Raw genomic sequence first — 11,617 nt, 5'->3', positions numbered from 1 at the left:
GCAAAGTCCTTTTACATGCTTGGGTTGCACCTGAGTTAGTGTCTGACATGTGAACCAGGCATGGTGATGCATGCCTTTAATCCTGGCACTCAGGAGGCACCCAAACTTGCAGCCTGGAAAGCCAGGTGGATCTTGGCGAGTTTGAGGCCAGACAGGACTACAAAGTGAGACACTGTCTAAAAGTAAAATACAAAACAAAGCCAAACCCTACCAAGTATGATGCAAACCTTGGTCTCCTCAATTTCAAGCAGCTAGTCAGAGTGATAAACAAAGCTCCATCAAAAAGCACGGAGCCATTTATTCATAATCTACACAACACACATAAGCAGCAAGTCAGGGTGTTTTTCTCAACCAGCCTCTCCACATTTTGTTGAGTTTCCGTGAACTGTAAATCACTGACTTCTTCACACCTGCAAGAGAAAAGAAGCGTGGGTGAGAAAGTGAGTCCTGCTGAGTGGACAGTGACTGGCGGTGTCACTCTGAGCGGATGGGGCTGTGACGGGCTGACTGGGCGTCTGGAGGACCTGGAGCTGAACTTTAGCAGAGCATCCCATGCAGCTCTGGAACTAGACTCCCTCGGATAGCAAACCTTTGAGGTATGGGGTCCCGGCAGCCAGAGTTTCGCAGGTCACAGAAGAGAGGAGCACCTGCACCCCAGCCAGCAGCTGGTTGCTGCAGTGCCCCACACTCCCCCTGCCTGCCCAGAACAAAGGCTGCTCTCACTAGTTCCTGCTCAGTGCACATGCTAGGCTGCTCTCGTGCCTGGGGCTCATCTCTCGCACAGCATGTACCGCACTGTGCAGTGTTTGCAGCCGACTCTCCTGTCTCTCTGCCTAGACTGACAGCTCCCCCGGGACAGGGACCTTGTTCCCTTTCACCAGGGCAGTACCTGGTACCTAGCAACACAGAACAGGTACACAGCTGAGTCTTCTGAAGTGGCTGAGGGAGGGAGGGCTGGCCCGCACAGCCCTGACTTCATCCCAACCACAAGACCCCAGAGAAGAGGCTCGCTAGGGATGATGGGAAACATACAATGATGGTATGCTAGTGTTCTCCAGCCCTGCCAATTATTAGTTATTAGCCCTGGACGTTACTATGGATCTGACTTCCTCGTGTTATGGGTGAGGGCACTCAGTGCTTTAGGGTGTGGTCTTTTGAGTTGTACACGGTGATCTGTGCTGTGGTTGGAAGTGCACGCTCCTGGCTGTGGGCTTGCTGAACATGTCGGCAAGGGGCACAATTCATTCCAGGAAGTGATCTTTTAAACTACCTGACCCTGTTACTTGGAAGCTGCCTCGCCTGCTTGGAACCTGTGGCTACTGCAAGCAATGACAGAGAAAGGCAGAGTTCCCAAAATCATTAGTGATGAATCTGGATGTGCTCCTGGCTTGACGTGATCTCGTTGAGAAACACAGCCTTTTCACTGCCTCCACCCCTCTTCATTTTCTCCCTGGAGCAACGACTCTAGCCGGCCTCACCCACCTGAACACTAGGGCTGGAAGATCATTACATAAGGTGCTGCTTCAAATTCCAGTGGAACCAACCAGAAGACTGAGCGGAAGTCAGGCCGTCACACAGGCAAGACTCAGCGCAGCAGCCAAGGTTGCTGAGTCATGGCTGGAGGCCTTCAGAAAACTTAGCAAGGAGCTAGCTTCTCAGAGTTGGAAGAGCAGGTAAATACTGAAAACAGCTGAGCCCCTGCTTAGAGCCTCCCTTGACTGAGCACACTTCCTTCTTCGGCTCTGTCAGACTGTAGCAGGGAACTGTGCTACAAAGAACACAGAGGCTCGGGTTATGGGCCCGGCTAGACGAGGATGGGTGTGATGGTGACTCTCCCTTTCTGAGCCTTCCTCCAGTTTCTCATCGGTAGGATGCTAGCCTAGGCAATAGAGGGTCTGTCCACGAGACACTCTGAGCTTCTTAGAGCTGCAGGGAAGTTTGCTGTGCACTGTTTATGTGCACTTCCACAGAGTTAGGTTTCCAGGGGCTCTGTCCATAGCTTTACCACTCTGAAAGTGCTCAATCCTGACAGGTTTACATAGGCTCTGAGGCTTGCACAAGGTTAAGAACACACAGATTAACTTCAACAAAGGTTTTAAAAATTTCAACCAGCAAGTTCATAAAACTGAAACAGGCAAAGTGTCCTTCAAATGACAGCAAGGGCTGCAAAGCACGGGGAACAAACAGGTTGGGAACCTGACTCAGGAAGTGGGAAGCCCCATGAAGACTATGGAAAGGGCAGAGTGCAGCTCCAGGGTGGAGCTGTTTGTATATCCTCACATCCATCAGGACTGGGGTCCGGGGCTGCTGGGGCTACGAGGTATGTGTTTAGTGCTCAGCATGCAAGGAACTCTGGTCAAATAAACAAAGACAGATCGAAAGAAGGGGAAAAAAATCCATTTAGAGCACACATTCAATTCAAAAAGAAAAAGTATCAACAAGAAGGGGCCATTAGTGCAACAAACTCTCCAGAAAACGCTCTAAGACAGGGGTGTGACTCTGCTGTTCAGGACTCTAACCTACAATTCTAATTCAAATCCACTCTTTTGAGGAGAAAGTCAATGAGACTCCAGAGGCTTGCAGTGAGTTTCCGAATGAAGACCTAGCCACACGGGAAAGGGCATCTGAGGCAGAGCTACAGCAGAATCTGACAAGCTTCAGACTTAGCTGGGTGTGGCAGTACACATCTGTACACATCTACAGTCCTAGAACTCAGGGCCCAGAGCCAGAACTGAGTTCACTGCAGCCTCAGATGCAGACCCTGCTGGAAGGGAAGGAAGGAGGAAGAGGATGGATGTTCAGGATTCAGTGATAAACACATTATTAGAAAGATGATGTAAGAAAAAAATAACGACTGGCTCCCCGGTGTTTCAGGAAAGGGCTGAGAGGCAGTGAGGTATGCTGGGATATTTTTTTAGGGACAAGACTAAACCTGTCTTATTAATTCAGCCAAATCTTTTGAAGTTGGGAGAGGGATCTGTCCCTAGAGTTAATTGATTGACCATAAAGACAGGTGGGGAAAATTAGAAAACAGTCTCCCCAGGCCCCAGCACCTCAGAGGGTGGCCCCACTGCCTCCCAAGGCGAAACTTTTTGAGCTGAGTTTGACTGTTTGCGTCCCACTCATGTGGCCCAGGTACCATCCACAGGTTCTCTGCCTGTGCTGCCCTGGACCGGGTTCAGGCTACAGAGGTCCCTCAGCTGGCTAGCTGGCTGGCACCCTATCTGCTGGTCTCTGGCATCTGCTGCTGCTGTAGTCTTACACCGGCCAGTGGCTCCCTCTGTCTTCAAGTACTTCTGAATGGTGAATGCAGCTTTGGGGCCATCCTTTGTGGGGCTCTGGCCTGTCTCTCAGGCTGGCTGCCGACTTCCCCACACCAGCTTACTCACACTGCTGCAGCTCAGACAAAGACACCTGGCCGAGCTGGTCTTTTGTTAGCAGAGATGTGATACCTCAAGAGCAGAGCGCTTTCTTAGGGGCACCCTGCTGGCCTCGGTTCTCTATGACCCACAAAACTTGATGAGAGCCCTGCTGCTCTGCTAGCAATGAGTCTAAGAGATGAGATCAGCTCCTAAAGCAGAAACTTCTGGAGAGAAGGAACACAATACTTCTGTACTGAAACTACAAGTGTGTCTGTTGGTGAGAATCGCCAAGGGAAGCCACGAAGACAGAGGGGTCAGGCTGCACACCACACTAGCCATGCTTCCCAAGGGGCTGGTTACAGATGTCATAAGCCACAGCCATACACAGAGACCAGAAGCCCCAGAGAACTACGGGGTCATCATTTTCTACAGTTTATGCAGCCTATGAACTCCTCCTTGGAAAGGAAAGTGGAACAAGTCATTGTTCAGGGGAAGCAGGAACCAGAACGGCAGGTTCTGCTAGCACTGCCCTCTGCTGGCAAACAGAAGGAGTGAGCGGAAAGACTGGGGCCTGGCTCAGGTTGGAGGTTATCAGGAGGAAGGGTGGAGATTCACTGATCCCCCCTCCCCCCCCCCCCCCCCCCCCCCGCCTTCCCAGCTCCTGTCCTATCTTCAGTATTCAAATAGAAGAAGTAGTTTTTGGGTTTATTTTGGTATGTCTCACGACAGCACTGCTATTCAGTTTCACAGAGGCTGCTTCTCTCAGTAAGATATCGCTACAACCGAAGTTACTTTTATTAAAATCAGGCACAGAATGGGACAAAATCCTTCAGTTTCTCTGTTGTTTGGATACAAAGTGTCAAAAAGGTCTTAAGTGACAGTTTAGTTCTACCCCACAGTGTACAAGCATGGAGCAGTGAAGCCTCTCATTGGCCAAAGGAGTCCTGTAAAGAAAACAGCTTGGTTTTCCTAAAATCCCCGTCCCCAACACTCACATACAACCTGACATTGACAGAGAGAAATTCCGGCATCCAGAGGCTAAGGCGGCAGGGTCAACCTGTACTACACAGCAATACACTGTCTGGGTGTGGCTCAGTGGGAACACGTGCCCAGCATGAATGAGGCCCTGGTGCGGTGGTGCAAACCTGCTATGAGAGGTAGAGACACGAGGATCAAGAGTTTGAGGACATCCTTGGCTACATAGTAGTTTGGGGCTGGCCGGGGTTATAGGATGCCCTGTCTTAAATAAAAATATACAAATACTGATAGAATATAGAATACTGATAGAACCCAACTTATCTTTCCTGGGTTTCAATAACACACCAGCTCAGAAACAGTCCAGAATCCACTACCTTACACCATTTATTATAAAGCAAATCCCAGGCATCATATTATTTTAATCCACAAATATTTTGGCATGTTTTTCTGAAGGAACAAGATTTAAAAAAAAAAAGCAACCCAAATAACACCATTATCACAACTAAAAGCATTAAGTGTTCCTTCCAGGAAGTCCCCGCTCAAGAATCTGTAGGTCTCACTCAAGGTTGAGCACGGCAAGGAGCAGCCAGCAACAGGCACAGCACAAATCGAGAGCCTGATTTACCCAAGCAAACAATAGCACCTCCATGTCAGCTTTGCCAGGACACACCAGCAGGAGCGCAGAATAAATGGCTACCTTAGTTAGAAAGACAAGGCTACTCACTGAGTTGTGGGAGATCTTTTCTGCAGCTGACTTAGTGTTTAGTGCTGCTGAAACCCGGCCAGACCTTTCCACAGACTCAGGAAGGCAATGCCATATCCTGGGAACAAATATTCCAATGGGCATGCACTGGGCTGTGGGACTCTAAGACGTGTGGCCACACCAGCTCAGGCAGTCTCACATCCAAGGAGCGGGTACAGGGTGAAAGATCACTTGGTTTGGGAGCCACTTCTGTCCCATTTCCATTGACATGCGTGTCTGTCTCTCTTTCCAGCTCAGGAGGCAAGATGGCCAAAGCCCACTTTCATATGCTGAGCAGCTAGCACAGGACAGACGCTTAACACATGGGTCTCTAACTAAAGTGATGATGCCAAGTGCTGGAAAGGGGGAGGAGGAAGGGTTCCCAAACCCTACTCATCAACAGAGCCACTTTATTTGACAAAAGTGCTGGGGATAAAAGACGAAGGAGCAGGGGCCAGGACTACAACCAGTGGGAAAGGGCTTGTATAGGATGTGACACCCAATACCCCCTACACACAGACAGACCTGCAGGCTCACAGCTAAAGCTGAGAAAACCTCCTAGAGAGCAAAGGGAAAAGACCACAAGGCTAACACATGGGAGACAAAAGAAAAAGCAACCCCTGGCCTAGGAGCCCAGCATCGGGATAAAGGACTCTGAGGAAAAAGAGAACTGAGAAAACAAATGGGGAATGAGAGACTATTCTGGGTTTCCCCACTGAGAGAATGGCCAGGAGAAGAGATCAGAACAATTACACCACAGCATCACTAGCCTCCAGAGCCCCAGAGGAGGACCACAGCATCACTAGCCTCCAGAGCCCCACAGGAGGACCACAGCATCACTAGCCTCCAGAGCCCCAGAGGAGGACCACAGCATCACTAGCTTCCAGAGCCCCAGAGGAAGACCACAGCATCACTAGCCTCCAGAGCCCCAGAGGAAGACCACAGCATCACTAGCCTCCAGAGCCCCAGAGGAGGACCACAGCATCAATAGCCTCCAGAGCCCCAGAGGAGGAGGACCACAGCATCAATAGCCTCCAGGGCCCCAGAGGAAGAGGATCACAGCATCACTAGCCTCCAGAGCCCCAGAGGAGGACCACAGCATCACTAGCCTCCAGAGCCCCAGAGGAAGACCACAGCATCACTAGCCTCCAGAGCCCCAGAGGAGGAAGACCACAAGCTTCCAGGGAGAACACACACGATGGATTAAGGAGCAGCATGGCTTTGAACTTCAACAGTAGTCTGGAAAGTGAGAGAATAATTGCAGTAATTATTTCAAAATTCTGTCTCTCTCTTCCTTCTCTATTTTGCTCAGAGATAGGGTCTTGCTATGCAGACTTTGAACTGTGAGTTCCTGGGTGCTGGAATTATAGGTGGGCACCACCAGAACCAGTGACCTCAAGGTCTGAAGGGAAATTATTTTTATTTTCTACCTGGCCTAAATGCTAACTATGTGTAAAGATAGAGAAAAAAGGTTTCAAACACAGTCTCCAAGTTCATTCTTTTCCAGGAGCCTGCTCATCAAAAGGAGTCTGTGCACAGAGAGAGTGAAAGGCACAGACCAAAGGGACCAGACAGAGACCCGCAGGGCAGCCGAGGAGGAAGAGCACACCATGTGCCTCCCCTCAGCGTCAAACCTTCAGTAGTGACTTAGCCCAAACTGCAAGTATGAGAGCAGTTCTGAGACAGGAGGGAGGACGCGAGTGGGCGCGCCTGACAGCAAGGAGACATAGCTGGGTGGTCCAAGTACTGCCTTCAGATCACCCACGGGGGATGGCACCTAAAGCAAAAGGGCAGAGGACCGGCAACATAAATCCACTGCTTCCCTCGCGGCGTCGGTGAGGGGTGCTGGGGAGGGAGCTCCCTGCACCGCGGCTTTGGCAGTGCTGCTTTGCAGTATGACTTCGCTATGGAAATGTGAGGGCAAACCCCACACAGGAGCTGTCGGCGGGACTGAGGAGAGGCACCTCAGACAGTGAGCCGGCAGATGTCCAGGTCACACTGCAGTTACAAGCTGTGTCTACGGCACCGCAGTGTCCAGGGGGATGGGGGTGAAGTGTGAGGGCCTGCACCAGCACCATCAGTCACCAGGGGAGATGCATGCGCATTCAGCCAATAGCGCTGAAGCCACTCTGGCCAGTGGGTACACAGCAGGTATACCACAGGCGCCTATTTCCAAAGCTCTTACCAGCAGTAAAGAGGCCTTTGGTGCTCTGCCTGATGCTTGAAGGTCTGACGATTGATGAGACCCCTGCAAAACACAAAAACAAAAAGGATACCAAGAGAAGCCCAGACAGATGGCTGCCATCGTAGCAGTCTTCAAGAACCTAAAACTAGACATTTGCAGCTATTCAACAGAACTAGTGGAGGAGTGACTGAGGAGGGTGTTAGAACAGCTGGGCACTGAGGAACCAGCGGGGGTCAGGCCCAGCTGCGTGACCACTGGCAAAGGCTGTGGGGCAACTGGGACACCTTAAAACAAGAGGCACGCCAGGAGATCCTCAAAGGTCATCTTAGGAATTTAAAGCTGCTTGTGTCTTCTAGTTCTGCGTTCCAAGATGCAGAAGAGTTAAAGAAAAGTTTCTTTTTTATCTAGGGGAAAAGTGTTCAGTGTAAAAGTAAATGAAGAGAATACGCTAAGACACATGGTCCAAGTCTTCCATCGCCTCAGGACAGCAGCAACCCAGTGACGGCCTGTCCTGGCCACACAAGAGCGAGCACATGGACACACTTAGAAACCTGGTGCAGGTTCCTGAGAGAGGGAGGGAGGAGCCAGTCTCGGGTTAGCTGTGAGTCACCCTCCAAATTCCTACTGTAAACCGCATTTCCAACCAATCAATATTTACCGAGGGAGAGCAGGAAGATGGACTCGTTTGAGACATGGGTCATTTTCAGTTTCACAGTTACATCTTTCCTACTGTCCTTTGCTACCCTAGGGAGAAGTGGATCTCTCGAGAAAAGGGTGAGAGTTTTCTGTTGTCTTTACAGACAGAGCCTCACCTTGCTACAGCCTAGGTTGGTCCTGAACTCACTGTGTAGTCTCGGTTGGTTATGAACTACTGGCGAGCACTGAAATCACAGGTCAGCCCCACCACCCAGATCTGAATATTCTGATGAGCATTAGGAAGGTCCTGGGGGGAATGGGGAGAAACAGAGCCTGACAGCCCTCAGGGCGGTTGACAGAACCTGGTGCCAGTCAGAGAGAAGCTGCCGATGCCATCGGTCTCTTTCCTTCTCACACCACAGGGACAGACACATCTTTCAAACGACATCTACAAGCTATGTTCCTGAAACCTAAAGAATTGCACTTCAATCACTGAAGTGCTTTAGAGCCCAGGATCCTGAAAACCCCGAATTGTTCATGGTTTTCCTCTCCCCAGACATACTCTCTCTCTTGATCTCCTTAGCCAAGGAAGAAGGAACAATGACTGCATCAGAAAGGCAGAGGCGGCTTTCCACAGCCAGCCCTTGCCTAACACCATTCTTGTGGACACACCTAGCCGCACCACACTGGCACAGTCGGGGTCTTGAGCCACTTGCAGTAAGGTCTCCTCCACGTCCCTGTTTCTCCCAGGAGGGTCCATGATGTGATTGATGTGCTGCTGTAAGGTTCTGGGCAATGTCATTAGCTGGGTGAACTGTCCTTCCGGGCTTTTATCTATCTGGGAAAAAGGGAGAGAGAGAGAGAGATGACGTCTTTGCAAATGCTCTGAAGTCTAGACACTGTCAGACACATGGCTTCTATTTAAAAATCCTGCAAACAAGAGTCTCGTGCTATACAGGACTCCCATGCACACATCTGTATCAAATAAGGTTTTCCTTCCTCTAACATAAGCACCACCCCTCCCCAGGTGGCGTAAGAAACTGAGTATTTACAAGGTCAGGATTACAGGTCCCTTTAAAAAGGACAGCCCTGGTTTTAGAATATCCCACTTCTTTGTGAGAAAAGAAGCCTCTTAAACATCTAGCCGGGCAGTGGTGGCGCACGCCTTTAATCCCAGCACTCGGGAGGCAGAGACAGGCGGATCTCTGTGAGTTCGAGGCCAGCCTGGTCTACAAAGGGAGTTCCAGGACAGGCTCCAAAGCTACAGAGAAACCCTGTCTCAAAAAAACCAAAAAAAAAAAAAAAATCTTTTAAAAAATTATTTTATTTTATGCATTGGTGTTTTGATTGCACATATTTCTGTGCACCACGTGTGTACCTAGTTCCTGAAGAGCCCAGAACTGGGTGTCAGATCCCTCAGAATCAGAGTTACAGACAGAATTGAGCCACCATGGAGGTGCTGGGAATTAAACCCAGGTTCTCTGCAAGAACAGCTCTTAACCACGAAGCCATCTCTCCAGCTCCAAGAGAAACCTCTTTGGAGGATCAGTTTCTGACTTGTCTTAAACCAGCAGCTAAGGGAGGTGGGCTGCAGCTAACAAGTCCAGATCAAACGCAGGGCTCAGCGTTTCCTCCTCACTCTGAATGCTGTGAGGGGTCGTGAGTATGAGACCATGGGATCTGAATTCGTGCCCCTGCTCTGGGCGCGTCTCCCCAGCGCTGTACTTCACAAGTGACTGCAGGGACACACTGACGACAGAGGCCTGCCTCCCTCTGAGCCCTCCAGAACACAGAAGGTAAGTGGTTAACTTAGTTGTCATGACTTGTTACAAATGACTGAGCCACCCAGCTGGTTCTGCTCTAATGTAGTCTAAATACATTAAGTTGTTCTAGGACAAAGACAGATATAAAACTATGTATTGCCTGGGGACCGGTGAATCAAAAGTTAGCCCCACTGCTGAGACCAGACCAGTTCCCTAATACAGTGTATTTTGTCTCAGAATTAAAAATAAACAACATGAAAGCTACACGTGAGCGCAGCTGCCTGCTCCACGCAGAAGCAGCACCACCTCCTCAGCAGCACCTACAGCACTGAGGAAAAGAACAGCTTCAGGGGCAGCCTGGTGACCTGAGCCCCATCCCCAGGATCCATGTCAAGGAGAGAATCAACTCCACAAAGTCATGTGGGGCCACACTCACATCGACATCTTGGTCTACACAGTGAGTTCCAGGCCAGCTAGGACCCAGTGAGACCCTGTCCCAAACAATAGCATCAAACAAAAAAGATGAAGGCATTCATCTGACTTGCTGTTTGGGTAGGTTGGTCAGAGGTAAAGACCTGGCATATTCCCTGCGTTGGAAGAACCCTGAGGCCCTTCAGCTCCCAGCAGCCTCACAGAGCCAGAGCCCTCGGGTGCAGAAGCACCTGACCTGAGGTTGGCACTAGGAGTGCCATGAGCAAACCCCATGGAGGGACATCAGAGCTGCCACTGGAGAAGCCTGGGCGGAGGCTGTCACTCTTTCCCCCTGGCCAAAGCAGTGAGAAAAAGTATAATCACACTTCTGGAAAGAGAGACGGGTGCTATCTGTACACACAGAAAATGTGGGGTATGGTGGCTGTTTTGTGTTCCTTGATTAATCTACAGTGCTCAGCTACTCGGTCAAACACCAGCCCGGATGTTGAGAAGGCATTTTTAAGATTCAATTAACATTTAGATCAGGTGAGTATAAATACAGCTGATCATAGTGGGGCAGGCTCCTCTGTCAGCTGAAGGCTACAAGAGAAATGCCCAAGGTCCCTTGAAGCAGGTAGTCTGCCTCTAGACTCAAGGCTGTGGCACCAACTCTTCCCTGGGTCTCCAGCCCACTAGCCTGCCCTACTGATCGGAAATCTGCTGCCCCCCAGATTCACGAACTAATAAGCTGTTCTCTTTCCTACCCCACCCCCAACACCCTAACAGTGCCATCTCTCTAGAAGGCCCCAGGAAAGAAAAAAGTGTTGATGGCCTCTGTCAGGTCCCCAGGAAGTCTGGCCTTTACAAGAACTAAATGAATCCTAGTGGGTTACAGCGCATGACTGAGGGCTCTCGGCACCAGGTGTGGTGACTGACAGGGACCAATGGACTGTTCTCCATTCCTGCTGGGAAGGAGGATAAGAATCAGTTCACAGTTACTTTCAAAGAAACGAGTTATACCTTGGGGTTTGCCTCAGGGACGGACTCATGTTTACAACCCTCCTGATGAGACATTTGAAGGAAGCCAAAAACCTGGACATTCTGTATGTTACATCTGTCTACAACACCAAAGGCAGAATGTCCCTCCCTTCTTTTTCTTTAAAAAAAAATTACATTTCGTTATTTATGGGTATGGGCAAACATGCCACGTTGGGTGCGCAGGGGCCAGAGATAACTGGTGGAGTCAGGAGGAGATCTTTACTCTCGGAGCCATCTTGCCAGCCCAGTCAATTAAATGGCATTAATGTCACCTGGTAAGCAAACATGGTGACAGAATAGTCACAAATGGTCTAATGAATTCATATACTGCTCTCAAAAGACCTGGGTCTCAAAACTCCTGGGCGTGACCTAAAGGGGGTCTAAGTAAATACGCCACAGGAGCCTCTGGCTTAGCTGTCTCATTGCGGCACTATTCCTAACAGCCAGGAAACAGAACCAGGTTTGTTGTTCACAAATGAATGGATGGAGAGAGTATGGTGCA

General features: G+C 50.0%; 1 protein-coding gene across 2 annotated transcripts in view; it reads right to left on the bottom strand.

Annotated features, from left to right (window-relative positions):
- Window positions 1-261: 261 nt before the first annotated feature.
- The window catches only part of Tamm41 (TAM41 mitochondrial translocator assembly and maintenance homolog), a 32,459-nt gene continuing 21,103 nt past the window's right edge, over window positions 262-11,617 (bottom strand). For both annotated transcript variants that reach the window (XM_075983119.1, XM_075983120.1), the window contains exons 6-8: window positions 8,576-8,741; window positions 7,268-7,330; window positions 262-410 (exon numbers count right to left, since the gene is read on the bottom strand). In XM_075983119.1, the coding sequence (XP_075839234.1) occupies window positions 334-410; window positions 7,268-7,330; window positions 8,576-8,741 (306 nt within the window). In that variant the 3' untranslated portion in view covers window positions 262-333. The remainder of the gene's footprint in view (window positions 411-7,267; window positions 7,331-8,575; window positions 8,742-11,617) is intronic.

The sequence above is a fragment of the Microtus pennsylvanicus genome, chromosome 8 (genome assembly GCF_037038515.1).
Source record: "Microtus pennsylvanicus isolate mMicPen1 chromosome 8, mMicPen1.hap1, whole genome shotgun sequence".
Classification (NCBI taxonomy): Eukaryota; Metazoa; Chordata; class Mammalia; order Rodentia; family Cricetidae; genus Microtus; species Microtus pennsylvanicus.
Note: the sequence above shows the minus strand (reverse complement) of the source record. Positions and strands in the feature narration are given on the sequence as shown.